The sequence below is a fragment of the Numenius arquata genome, chromosome 12 (assembly GCF_964106895.1).
Source record: "Numenius arquata chromosome 12, bNumArq3.hap1.1, whole genome shotgun sequence".
Taxonomy (NCBI): Eukaryota; Metazoa; Chordata; class Aves; order Charadriiformes; family Scolopacidae; genus Numenius; species Numenius arquata.
In genome coordinates, this window is record NC_133587.1 from 6,314,397 (window position 1) to 6,329,213 (window position 14,817).

Sequence of the window (14,817 nt, forward strand, 5' to 3'; positions counted from 1 at the left end):
CAACCTCCCGCTGCCTCTCGCCCGAGCCGCACAGCGCACACGGCTCCGCCGCGGCGTGCGGGACGCGGGCAGACCGCGCCGCTCCCGGGAGAAGCCCCTCGGGCCGCCGCCGCTCCTCCGTCCGTGGGCCGGGGCCGCTAAGGCAGCCCCCCCCCCCCGCCGGGCCATGAGCGGGCTGCGGCGCCTCCGCGGGGGCTGCCGGTGAGGGCGGGGGGCCGCGCCGCCGTCCCCTCCGCGCCGCTCCGCGCCCCGCGCATGCCGGTGGGGCGCGTCCCGCGGCGGGGCAGCCCCGCGCCCCCCGCGCCGCCCCTCCGCAGCCGCCGCCGCTGCTGCCGCCGCCGCGCCGCGATGCCGGCGGCGGGGCGCGGGCAGCCCGCCTCCTGGCTCCTGGTGCTGGGCGCCGCCGCCCCCGCCCTCTGGCTGCGCTGCGTCCTGGCCGACTTCACGGTGGACAACGAGGTGCACTCCAGCTTCATCCACCGGCGGCTGCGCGGCCCCGAGCGCCGCGAGATGCAGCGGGAGATCCTCTCCATCCTCGGCCTGCCGCACCGCCCGCGGCCCCACCTCCACGGCAAGCACAACTCGGCCCCCATGTTCATGCTGGACCTCTACAATGCCATGTCCGTGGAGGAGGGGGCGGCGGGGGCCGCCGCTGAGGAGGGCGAGGGCTTCTCCTACCCCTACAAGCCCATCTTCAGCACCCAGGGGCCACCCCTGGCCAGCCTTCAGGACAGCAACTTCCTCACCGAGGCTGACATGGTCATGAGCTTCGTCAACTTGGGTGAGTGCCTGCCCTCGGCGAGGCCCCGGGGCTGGAGTCGGGACGACCGGGTGGGAGAACCGTGCCGGGGCAGGGGGAGGCTGGAGCAGAGCCCTGGCCACCAACGGGAGGGCGGGCAGGGGCTGGTGGCACAGGTGGCCACCCGGTAGGGAGCTGTTTCTGCAGCGGGTCCGATGGGTGGCATCCCGCTCGGGCGAGGAAGGGCAGGTAGCGGCCCTTGGAAAGGCGGCTGCTTTGTGGGACGGTAATTAAATGGCAGCAACGTGGAGAGAGGGCTGTGACTCTCCATCACGGCACTGGGACAGCCACAGCCTCTCGCCACACTCCACCCCGCACACCGACACGCCGAGTTCTTGTCGTCTTCTCCCTTTGATAGTTACTTGCTGCACCTCAGAAATTGGATTTGCAGGTAGGAGCCGAACAGGACGATTAGCAGGTCTGTTCCGCATCCCGCACCTCCACGGAAGACACGGAACCCAGGCAGGACCACAGGTCCCGGCACGGCTCCCAGCTCCGGGCTTGGCACTCATGCGGGATGCAGAGCCACCAGGGCTGCCTAAATGGATAGTTCCCTCTGGCATCCCAGCGCCGCGCTCCCGCGGCCGGAGGGGCTCGCACATGTTTTCCTAATGGCTTGAGAGGGATTCCACAGTAAATCCTTATTTACTCCTGCAGCTTTTCCTGTTGACCCCGGTTTTTGCCGCTAACTTGCCTCTTTTCACAAGCACATGTGGATGGGTTTATGCAAATGATACGAAAGTTGGCATGCTTTGTATGCGGCTCGCTAGGCCTCTCTAATTGGATGCCACGGCCCAATCTGATTTCTATTTGCTCGCTGTAGATTGCACACCCGTGTGGACCGACTTGGCCGGATTTGAGTAAAACGTTGTCGGGATGAGCATTCTATTTAAAATATATAATTACAGACCCTGATTCACTCTGTCCATTTTTAGACCGTGTCATGTGCGGCTCTGAAACCACCACACGTACAGACTGGGTGCCTGCACGTTCAAGACAGAATCTGAATAGTATTTCCAAAACAAGATCAACTCAGACTTTGTCCCAAACAAAGGGACACGCAAAGGGCAGGAGGAGCCCACCTCTGGCACGTAACCCACTAGGGATTCCAGACACCCCCATCGCCAATAAATCCATTAACACCTTTATGGATGTCACTGTTCTGGACACTTCCACTGTCTGGAACTTCAGAGGCAACAAAGATTAAATCACCAGCTAAATCATCACCTCCCTAATCCCAGCGCTTTAACTAACTGAAAAAGATCAGTAGCTGTAAAGGTTCTGTGACACGCGTTAATAATTATTAGACACGGTAGCCATCCCGGCACAATTCTTGCATGATAGGGAGGCCCGGGACGCTGTGGGAGATCTCCAGTTTGCGTGAGCTGCACCTCCTTATTAACCACCATAAGCTTCCCAGTAGGAAGCTCGGAATTACATCTGGCCCGGGGGGCTGTGCTCCCTGAGTGCTGGTGCTTTCCATTTGGAATTACAGTGGTTGTCTAATCGCTGCTAGATACTTAAGCCGATCAGCAGTGATACATTTAAAATCAAATATTTGAGCAGCCAAAAGTACCAATGGCGGTCAAATATTTGACTTTAGAGATAAGAGTGATCTGGCTAACATTGTTCTCTGCAGTTCTTGGGTCCTACACCATGTAGAGTGCAGGGAGAGTCCCCAACAGAAGACAAAGGATGTTGAAATAACGATAGCGAAATTCACACTTCTGTTTCCATTTCGGTAGAGAGGAGAGAAGCTTTATGAAATGTGTAAGTACCTGACGGAAGGGAGTTTAGCTCTGGGGAAGCAGCTCTGCTGCTCGGGTGTAGTTATTTTCTGTGTAACCTTCCTCCGTGAGACTGCAGCGCTCCCGTCCTCTGCTTCCTCTGTCAGGAAAAGTCACCTTTGCTGCCCATGGAAGTTTGACATCAGAGGAATTCATGTTCAGGTTCACGATTATGTTGAATACAAATGAGTGGAACCGATCCACAAACTGTGAAATAAAAATTACGTTTTGGATATGTCTGTTTCTAAGCGAGAACTTCCTACAGAGCGGGTTATACCTGCAGGAACTGTACGTAATCAATAGCCGACGTCCCCGTGCGATGTGATGGCTAGCGTGGATATAGTCATTCGTTTCCACCTGCTGGCTTTTGTCGTCGGCTTAGAAATCCAAAAGTGCTCTTTCTGCAAAATACTTCATTATCACTTTATTTCATTGCAGTCAGCATGGTCCGTGCAGAAGAGCGCAGGCAAAATCCAAGAGTTTTAAGAAGGACAGGTGGAATTATTGTCAGCAAGCCACATTTCGGAGGTTTATCTGTACTGTTTTGTTCCCTTGTCAACAGTGCATGCCAGGACGAGTTTAAAAAGGACATAGATCTATAATAGCTTTCTTCATCACCGTGCACACCTTTCATCCCATTATAGTCATCGGTTCTTTCATCTTTATAGGACAAAGACAGGCTTGTTTATGGACGTTTTAATGAATTAGACCAGCCGCTCACTCCCGTATATAGTCAAATACAACACCTGCTTTGATATGTACAGTTCTCTATGACGTTCAGGGAAAATTAGAAGGTCTATTGTAGAACTGATATTTTTTTGGAGACTTTCAACAATGATCCCTTTTAACGCAGAGCTGAATTGCTAAATGCAGCCTGTAGTAAACTGTGTCCTAGTTTTGTAAGAGATACTCTGTGAGCATTGCGTTTCACAGGTAGGCTTTTATTACTATACTAGAGCCGTCACAATGAGGAAGTGTCACAGCATAAGTTTCATCTTAGAATGGAGGAAGTAAAAGCCAGTAAAGAAATAATACTTTTAAATTTCAATAAATAAAACATGTTATTCCAGGCTTCCAAGTGCTAATCTACAAATCCACTTTTTATGCTTTATTCATATTCTTCGTCTGTCTAGTTGTACAACTTTAGAGGAAAAAAAAAAAAGGAAAAAATACAGATTTACATTGCAAGATTTACTGGGCTACATAGTAAAAACCTACAACAAACCCCACACACGTTGATTTCTGTGGAGATACTGTGTATATTTATTCCAGAGAATTTATACTGGGTATTGGTAGAGAGGACCCAGAATACAGGTGCTCCGTTTCAGGGTTATGTTGCAGGGAGCTTTGTACTAAGCATGTAAGGTTACTGTAAAATCTTGACAATTAATTAGATTTAGATTTATAACCACTTAATTCACAGGCTACATTTTGCCTTAGCTTACACCTGTGCCAAGATGGATGGGGAATGGATTTGTGTCAAGAATGAAGTTACACGTAGATTAAAAGAGAATTTAGCCACAGTGGTCTGACTAAGTTAGCCCAGCTAATTACTGGCTAATTTTATAAAATTTATTACTATAATTTCAGTATTTGGAATTTCGTTTCAGATCCTGTCCAAGTACAGTTTACAAACTGATCCATTTTAGGAACTGAAAAAATGCAAAGCATTTTTTGCACAAGTTTAATTTCAAGTTTATAAACAGAAACTAAGGAGTAAACATCCTCTAGATTACTTAGACCCTCTCTACTAAAAATAATTGAGCTGTCCTTATGCGGGTAATCCTGCCTTGGTAAACAGACTTGCTTCGAATATTTTTTAAAAGAGTCGGCACAAGTGAGACGCAATTTGTTAATTTGTCTCGTGGTTGATTATAAAATGAACAACGTTGTTTAATCCTGGCAAAAAATAAGGGGGGGGGGGAATTAGTCATTCTTGGAAGGAGCACATGAAAGTGGCTTTTGTTAATGTAAATCAAGAAGCTGAAGAGCCCCCAAGTTTCCTTTTATTTCATACCATCTGGCTATCCTTTTTGTTGACAAGTGTTTGGCATGGAGAACCATCTCTTTGCCCTTTAATAACAGGCTTTAACACTGTAGGGTATTAGAAAAAGATTCTATAACAGTTAAAAAATTTCCTTCGGGGAATACTTTATAAAGTGAGCACGGGCTGCAGGCATTTGCAGCTGTAACCTGGCTTGTGTTAAAATTTGGAAGGGGCTGCCTCGCATTCCAGCTCACTACAGGCCTTCATTGGTGTTCAGCCAAAGGTTAATATAGATGTCACACAGTTTTTCTTTGGAGAGCCTCAGATATAAGAGTACGCGTACAGCTGTGTTTTTAGTAACCCTTTCATAATCACTTCTTTTAAACCTCATTTTCCTGCTTATATAAATCAAAGATTTTCAAGGATATTTGACCTGGATTTGAACTTATTTGATCTTCACATATTTCCCACTTGAAACAAAGCAGATTAAATGTTAGCCCTGGATGCCTGGTCACGATCACATGCTTTGTCCATACATTCGGCCAAGCCCTAGGCTTTTTTTTTTTTTTTTTTCCCTCCTCCACCTAGCGCTGTCAGAAGCTCTCAAGCCTGAACAGGTACATCCTGGAATTGTTTTGGGCAGTATGGATGTATGCAACGCTTGGTGGGATAAGATTAGCGAAGGTAGAAAGCTTGCAGCAAACTAAAGGTATGAAATACACTGACCGTGCAGCAAGTAACCGGCGGGTGTTCTTTGAATGTACAGATCTATCCTAGAGAGAAATTAATTCATGTTCTAATTTTCAGGTGCCAAATGGCAGAACTGAACTATTTACATCCACCGTACGGGTGCAGTGGTAGCAGAGAAGGGAGCAGCTGAGGACAGATGTCCTCGTGCAAGGGATAAAGGAGGTGGAAGTTGTCCCCATCCGCTCGCAGGCTTCTGCGGCAGATTAATCCCAGAAGCAGGGTCTCTCCCGCATTCCCACACAGGCCGTCCTGGGGAGGTGAAGCCCCCTCCGGGGACTGTGTTTTAAAAGCCAAAACACAAGGGATTGTCAAGAGCTCTGAAGGAGACAAGCCCTGATGGCCAGATCTTGTGACGCTTGTAACGGGAGTTGGGCACAAGTGAAGCGTGCAGGACCTGCTCCCACCCGAGCTCGGCTCGCCGGAGGTTTTGTGTGTGTGTGTGAGCATCCCCACAGCGCTCCTTTGGCAAAGGAGGTTTAATGGCCTCTGGACAGGCAGCATGAAACCAGGCGTTACGTTTTTACCTGTAAATAAGCTCAAAACACATTTTCGGGTGGTGGTGGGGAGAGATGCGTGAGAGAAGGTTACACCGGTGGTTGGGAACATTAATTAAAAAAAAGATTATAACTATTAAAGCCTAGTCAGAGCTGTTGACAGGCTCCTTTTAAATAGGACACTGCGATGTTTTAGTTTAATACATTCTGGCAGTGTCACCGGGGTTAAGGCTAATACTGGGATGTGTGGATCCTGTCATGTTATTGTCAGGAGGAATGCAGGGATTAGGTTTAAAAGTGGCGGTGGGTGAGTGGTGCAGCTGTGTACACTTATTATAAAAGATTTAAGTCCCACTGGTAAAATCAATATATTAAATTGCAAGAGCCTCTGTTTTTAATTAGTTTAAATCAAATATACTGTTAGTGCCATTATGGCTTCTATCCTTGAACCAAGTGAGGAAATGCTAATATTTATACGGAAACTGTTAATTTGTGGTTAAAATGATAACACATTTAGTTTTATGCCACTAAATTGTTCTAACTGGATGAATACCAGTGAGAAGTTGCAATGACGGATGAAGTCATCTGAGCAAGAACACAAGTAAGCAAATCTTGATAGCAGGCCAGATAAAGAGACTACCTGTTGATACACAGCATTAAGAGACCACGATATTTTAAGCCCTTTCCAGAGGTACAGTCCTCCTTTCTGGGGCCTGCATCAAAATACTCACATCAATTAACTACACACATATACATATATTTTTATACATATATATACAAATGAAATATGTTATTATATGTATATATTTCTCCTCTAAAGGGAAGGAACTTCTAAAGAAAAGAGTGAGCTGTTTAAATTAGTTTCAGGATGAAGATTTTCGTTCTACAACTGTTTGAAGTAAATGGGACTACTCACAAGGACTAATCACATGGATAAATTTCTGCACATGCATGTGTTTGGAAAATGGAAACCCAAGAGAAAATTCTTGGCTGTGTCTTCATTGGTGTAAATTGTCAAATTTCTACTGAAGCTGGCCCTATGGTCTCATTTATACAACTGTACGTCCAAAGTAATTCCCATAAACTCCCTCTTGATTTACACTAGCACAACTGAGAACAGAATTGGGCCAAAGAAATGCCCCTGTGTTGAAATAATGAGCATGCAGTAGTTTCTGCTAGAGCTTCAGACGGTTTTCTCTCCTAATCTTGAAATTGTTTTTGAGGGAGGCTTCCTTTGCTGCAAATAATCAAAACACAAACTAGCTCCTATTAGTCACTACTTATCATTATTAGCCCAATCCGTGTTGTTGAACTACAGCTGAATTCCCATCTTTGCAACAAACAGAATTTAACAAATACTGTTTGACAAAAATGTGAAACTGATATTTCTTAATACAAGACATATTTCATATGGAGAAACTTCAGTGATGAAAGATTCCTGGTATCAAAATATCTGAATCAGAGTACAAATAAACAGTGTGTTGTAAAGACTGCGGGGCCAAATTCCGTGCTGGAGTAATTCCATTGAAGTCAGTGGAGTTGTGCCAGGAGATAAACTGCCATCTAGATTTTTTTGGTGTACATGTGAAACCCAGAAGTGTTTCAGGTTTTGTCAGTAAACATCTTTGCTAAGAAAGAGGTTGCAGGTAGCAAAGTTGGAACCGATTCTAACTCAAAGTTTGCCCAGACCCTTTTTATTTGGGCATATGTTGTGCAATTCCATTCTTTATACATAAATTTACCTGATTTACAGCAGGTAATGTGAGAGGATCTTGGGTGTGAGCTCCTCTGTGCAAGCCCATGACACCCTGCCTTGCGCGTTCTTTTAAACATTTGTGTCGACGACGACGTGGAGTCAGCGAAAATCCTTTAGTGATCCAGATTGAGTGGATTGAATTAATGGCAACTTTGAGACTACAAGTTTTAGTGTAATTGCTTTATTGTTTTGGAACCAAGATGCTTACAATCCAGTTCCTGTGCAAACATGTTTAACGTGTGTTAATGTGTTTCAAAACCAGACCCTCTCCACAAAATTCTGCTTTTCATTAATTGACATCAGTAGCATGGTACAGTATTTCAAAGCACTGGCCAAATATAAACTATGTTTCTAATTTCCTTACTTTCCTGTGTTTGGAATGCCAACGTTAATTTGTTCCCATGGAAGAGTGAGAGCTGCCAACCACAGTTTTATATAAATGACTTTACAGTGCAGGGCCACTTTACAGTGCCAACATTCAATGATACTTAGGAATTTTCATGACATTTTGTGTTTAATGCTTGTGTGTGTGTATGTGTGAGAGAAACAGGGAGAGAGATATGGGATGTTGAACAGCACAGCCACTGATGATCAAGGCAAACGTTGGAAGAAATTTATCCTTTGAGTAGCTGTTACTTAATGTTTCTTCTCATTTAAGATTTTTAATCGATCTATCAGACACTACATAGCATATTCCTTCTGCCTAGAAAAAACTATTTTGCAGTGAATTTTGTTGCTAACTGTCTGAACAGTACCATGGTCCCCCCCACTTCCCACAATTTTAGTTATTTATTAATAGATGAGCAGAAGGACTTTTATTTATCTTGCTGTTCTGATCATTATGAAATAGATTGTAAGAATGTGATGTTACTCAGCATGAGAAAATATAAAAGAAGAAAGAGCTGCCACAGCTACGGAATAGGGGCATTAACTGATTCGATTAAAACTGCCAACAGATTTTTTTTTCTTTAAAAGGAGTAGCTAGATAAAATCATTTGCTTTGTTAAAGAAATTCAAGCATAATCATAGTTTCTGTAGTGGTATGTACTGTCTTTGTACATGAAACAAATGTGAAATTCCCTTTAAACAAATTTATTTTAAACTGATGATGGTGAAAACAAGGTCTGTTTATGTATTTCTCCTTTTATTCTTGGAGAATATTCAAAATACAAATTGTTCATGTTTCAGTAGATTCCTCTTAATGGGTGCTATGGTTTATCTCTCAATTTTCCCCTTTTATTGGAACAGGTGCAATGTCTGCCATCTGTGCCAGCCCTGCGCTATACCAACAAACAAAGTGTTGTTTTGGTTCACTGGATTTAAAAGTCTCCTGAGAGTAAAGAAATGAAAGAGAAAGAATTTAGAAAGTGCCTAGTGAAGGAAAGGCACTTCAAGTAATGTGCTTTGTCACTCAAGTCTTCCCGTAAATTACCTTAAACTATTTCTAAACTGTTTGAAAAATTTTATCCGTAGAGTATTGAGTTTCTCTTGCATCTCAGTGGTCACACGCTATTCTTTATCATCTTTATCCCACCGCAGTAGCTTCCAACTTAGACTCCTTTGTTGTCAGGTTGAATTAAATTTTACAGAAGTAAAAATTTTTTCCTTGCCTTAAAGTAGAAGAATTGTAAATTTTCAGATTTTCATTCTTTCTGATTCTGCCTCATTTAAAAGATACTGCAAATAGCCGTCCAAGTTTAAACAAGATTATGTTGTAATTAGACAGACAAACTCGTAATTATTTAAGGGCTAAACCACCACCACCAACCCTTTCAGGTTCATTTTGACAGTGTTTATCCAGTGTATCTGGAAAGGCTTACAATTAAAGTGCCTGAAGGGCGGGGATGAGATTTTTCAGCATGCAGTCAGTGCTATCGGGTCCACCTGGCCTGGGAAACTATGCAGGCTTTGTAGTAGAGAAAATCCTTTAACTTAGATCTTCATGGCAAGCTCTTAAAAGCTACCTTCCATTTAAAAAGAAAAAAAGGGAGGGGGAGAGGGAAGGCACCGCTTCCCTCTAAATAATAATTAAAACGAGCAAGCGCCGCCTTAGGCTCTTTATGAGGAGGGAACAGCATGGCGCGGATCAGGCCGATGATCTCGCAGCGCATCACTTCTTAAAGTGCTGTCTGTTGTGCGCAACCCCCTTTCAAATGAGCAAAAAGTTTCCTCTGGTTAGGCTGCAGGCTCCCAGCACGGATGAGGGTCCCAGGGACACCTCCACTGATGTCACCAGGCAGTATCCTCAGCTGGAGCAGCCTGGCACCAGGCCACCCAGCAGTGAAGTCACCACAACTGACACCATCTGAGGAGCTGGCACGGCGTCCGTGCCAAATTCAGGGGGCTGTAAATCAGGCCGAGCTTTGACTCTGTTACTCGAGCTGCTGGGCCAAATCCTGCCTTCAGTCACCTCGTTTCGTTGGCACCGGAGGGGCTGCCTCCATCCTCTGATTTTACCAATTGTTCTTCCCGCAGCACAGTGACAGTAAAACTTTTTAAAAGAGACCAGAAGAACCCTGGGAGAACTACTAAAAAATGCTCATAGAATAATACAGCATCAGTAGTTGGGAGTTATAATTCCGATGGAGAGAGAAGTTTGTTAGGGAGCGAGGATGAGGAGGAGGGCTGGCAGTATTTCGCTGCTGTGGCCCCGAAATGCCCATTGACTTTAATGAGTCCTTTGGCACCCAGAAGGAAAGCAAGTTCAGGTTTAGCATTTAAATGAGAAGATTAAAAATGACTGTAATTTAGAAATTCTGAATTCTGGTGCTTACCAGAATTCTACCAGAATTACTACTATTTGTAGTAGTGTTCAAATACTTTCTATATCAGTATTTTAACAACTTACGTACACCAGCCACGTATCTGTAATGCCACGAACGATAATCATTCACCACTACCAGGAATCGATTCCTAATCGTATCTGTTCTACCCACATGCTCGATGCTCGCAAGCTGCTCCTCCCCTGGTTTTCAAGGTTAGAACTTAATTGCTTCTATCACTAAAAATATTCTGAACATTTTAATCTTGCTACTTTTATTTGTTTATTACTGTGCAGTAATTATAATCCCACAGGGACTTTTTAGATGTTAATAAAGAGTACAGCACATCACTTCTGCTGAAGCTTGTGTGGCACTATAAACTTCCTGCTGAGTTTAAGTTCCCCTTTCTGACCATATCCTTAAAAAATCCAGCATTTGTTAGGAGGGGATTTTTTTTTTCTTCTTTTTAACAAAAAGAAATAGGAATTAAAAAAAAAAAAAAAAGGAAGTAACTTTAGCCTCACAATCTGCGAGCTACATAAAGCAGTAAATGGTCAGTTGAGACAGGGAAAAACCAGAACTGCTGGAGATTGGTTGTTTCCTTTTGGAGGAAACAATAAATGTGCCCGCTTGTATTTTAACAGCATTACTACTGGGCCCCCTAATTACACAAATATACTTGTAACAAACTGCAGAAGAGCTGAGCTGAAAAAGAGTCACTCAGCACAGATCTTTCTCTTCCACCCAAAAAGCAGCTTTTGAGTAACCACTCTTTTAAATCTTGGCCCAAATGAGAGGATGAAGATATTTCAGCACTATGGGATGAATCATTTGTCTTCCGAGACAGGTGAAGAGGAGAAGCAAATCAGACGTGCTGTAAAACTCTTCTCATTGGTGTGAACACAACTTTGACCTCTGACTACAATAGTTCCTGCAACTCAGTGGCGTGCATTATAATCAAATTACAGGAATATTAGACTCCACATCCACAGAAATCTGACCGTTACGCTACGTGAAAACCTGACACAGGGAATACAGAAATACTTGAAAGAATCCAGAATGATGCAGGAATGCGTTCCAGCAAACCCCAAATATTTTTTTAGAAAACAGTAACTGTCAGTTTGCTCATTAGTCCACAACTGTGAGGTGAGAGCTGCTTCACTGAACAGAGTACAGAGCAGGGGAAAAACCTTAGTGTGTCTAATGTGCTGAAACTCTTTCCTGTTTTCTGTCGGGTTCTCACATCCCTGTATTGGCAGTTGTAGTCCAGCAAGAGAGCAGTGACTGGGAGGCAAGAGACCGAGCTGGAGAAGAATAATCTGCGTCCCTGCTCCTTGAGGGACACTTTCATCAACGCCGTACTCCCATTTCTGTGCTATTTTTAATGGTTGCATGCAGCGGGACGTGAACTGTGTTCCCTTCATTCATACCAAGCCCATGTGAGGCCATGGGTGTATATTACAGCAGCTGATCTTTTACCCCCGAACTGCAGTTGCAAAATTGCGTTTGAAGACACAAAAACCAAAACAAAACAGAAAATGCTGTTGTTAGGCTCTGACTCAGGAGGCCGGGATGGCCCAACCCTAGCGAGAGGCTCAGAGTCAGGAATCCAGCCCTGCGCTCCGCAGCGTGGTATGCAGGGTTAGGTGCTGCTGATGTCACCGATGGGCTTATCTTGTACCAAAAAAAAAAATAAAAAAATTCCACTTGTATAATAGGGATCGTGGGTGGGAATTAAACTGAAAATAAATCTTCTCCTAACCTTCAGATGCTGTTACGCCTGGGGCGTTGGCCACCAACAGTTAAAGTGTAAAGGGGATAGACACATGCACACACTCCTCACATATATACATATATGTCTTCCTGAGGACATTTCTGAAGTAATAGTTTAAAGTTGCCATCACTCTAGGACACTAGCATTTTACATACAGCAACAGAAATAGATGTGCCTGTCGTCAGTTTACAGATCTTTAATATCCATAGTTCTTGGGCCCAGATATTAAAATATTAAAAGAATAAACAGTCCCCTGCCCGTTTCTCAATAAAAACAAACGTGTTGCACAGCAAACGTTCCTAGAAAGCAAAAAGATTGTTTGCACAAGCAACGAGCCCCGTCCCGGGCAGAAGGACAGCGAGTGGCTGCGTGGTGGCTGGCAGCGAGGACCAGTGCTGGGCAATGGGTTCCTCTCCGGTTCCCCAGCCTCAGCCCCGGGAGGCAGCGCTCGGTGCCCCACCTGATCTCAGCTATCTTGGCAGCACGGAGCAAACATGACGATCTCAAAGAAAAATGTGAAATAGGTCACAAAGTCCCACTTTCATGAGGAAGGGCACTTTTTAAGTATCTTTTTAAGCAGTAACTGAAGTCTCTAAGCATTATTTTCCAAAATGTTTCCTCCCATCCCTCCAAACACTGTATTTCTGTCTAATAATCCTGGCTTATAAACCGTGTTAATATCACTGGACCTCCCACATACAGAACACCTGAAAAATATGCCATGGCTGTTAACAGCGAGGGTGCAAGACGAGCTCTGCTCTTGCAGGGATTTCCCCTCCAGGGCAGACGGACCTTTCCCCTGAATAGTTTGTTGCCCCCTAATCTCCCAGCGCTTGCCCGACCGAGAAAGGCGCAGATGTTCGTTATTGCATAGACAAGCTCAAAAGGTCCAGCCGATTGCGGTCTCATGGCACGGCTCGGCGTGTATACATTCCAAGTCGAAATTTTGCTGATTACAGTCAAAGGCTGAGATTCTTATCTGATGGCCGCGTGTCTGATATTGACTGGTTATTTTGTAATATCCCACAAACTACTTTCTCAACGAAACCAGAATCTGAGAAATTCAGCTGAGAAATCTAGCAAGTCATATGGTTTCAAACCTGGAAAACTGGTTCTTGAATTATTTCCTTTTATCACAGTGAACCACAAAAAAGGCTGGATTCCCCACGCCTGCGACTCCCGCCGTGTTCCTCCCAGAGAGCCTGCGCAGGTGCAGACCCACACTCTGGAATATTTGGGGGGATGCTGGCACTGTTGTGGCAATACAGTATTAAAGAAGGATTAATTAGATTTATGTTGTTTATCTGGGCAGCTGTTCGGTAGATGAAAGGAAGTCTAATGCAAATGAAATGAATAAGCCCTAAGAGGCCGATGGGCAGTCACTTCTCCACTCGTGTCCCTTAGCACGGCCGGTGCAGAAACGGGCACATTCCTTTGACAAAAATGAGACATTTGAAGATTCCATCAGCTGAACTTTCTCTTTCAAGTGCTGCCAGTAGATGCACAATATATACATGTGCTTTTAAAAGACTTTTATTTTGAACTCAAGATGTGAATCTATGGTATTAAGGAAAGCAGAACAATCCTTTATTTAGCTGCACCTGCACCTTAATGCCTAATGAGTTTAGTCTGATGGAATCCAGACCTCAGGAAGGATTATAAATTCTCATTTGATTTCATTTACTTCTAAAATACCTTAAACCAGCTGTACCAGTCCAGAATCCAGTCCTTCTTTCTATATCAGTTTTGCAAATGTTGTTGAATCTTTTGCAGTATTAAGTAACTTTTATGCTGTATAATAATACACCAATAGTAATAAGGAACAGAAGGCAACTTGAAAAAATCATGTAGTGGAAGATAATTAGCAGCATATAAGCCTGAAAAGCATCAGTTTATGAGCACAACTTTATGAAAGTTCTTCATGCTTTGGAAGCAAGATTTGGAAAAAAATGAAATTAAGTTGGTAGGCAATATCCTCTCTGCCTGGCCCAGTGTAAGGCAGAGTCTGGCCTTGCAAACGGAGGATGAACACACTCTCCAGGGCATTACTGGTACGTTTAGCCATTTCTGTCTGTTTGTATAAACACATCAGAGACACTTGGGCAGTGACCTTCCCAAAATTACTAACTCAAACTGTTTATTAGGAACAGTATCTCATTTATCAAATACACTTGAAGCCTTTTGAGCTTGCCCCAGCGTAGTTGCTGGAAAGCAAGAGCATACACACTTTGATGCTGTTGCATCTCCGCACGATCAAGTCATTGCATTGAAGAGTTACTATATCACCATTTGTTTTCTCTTTGCGTGTCCTCTGCACGTGCCTTCTTGCAGATGAAGGTGCCCGTGCTGCGGGCTCCCAGCATCCCACAGAGATGCTGAGCCCTTCCCTTGTACAGACATGGGGGTATGAGCAGACCCTCGGAGGAGCAGGGAAGCCGGCAGCGCTGCTGCCCTCACCCTCCGAGGATGAGCACCCTCCCAGGCTACCAGTCACCAGTGGGCTGTCTACCTTTACGGAAGGTTAGGTTACAGCTGGCTAAAAAGGTGTCAGGGAAACTTTCTTCCCCCCGAAATGAAATCTGGTCCAAGCTGAAGAACTCTATCACACTTGGAAGCTTTCAAGAATGACCTGGATCTTTTTATTTCAAATTTTGCATTTCATCTCAAGTAGCCCATTTTAGGTTTCCCTGTGGTAGTCTCTCACGCTG

The 14,817-nt window shown here is 44.5% G+C and overlaps 1 protein-coding gene across 1 annotated transcript in view; it reads left to right on the forward strand.

The window, feature by feature from the left end:
• The first annotated feature begins 255 nt into the window (after nucleotides 1–255).
• Nucleotides 256–14,817, forward strand: part of BMP7 (bone morphogenetic protein 7) — a 45,060-nt gene continuing 30,498 nt past the window's right edge. The window contains exon 1 of the mRNA XM_074157049.1: nucleotides 256–781. Coding sequence (XP_074013150.1) covers nucleotides 256–781 — 526 coding nt within the window. The remainder of the gene's footprint in view (nucleotides 782–14,817) is intronic.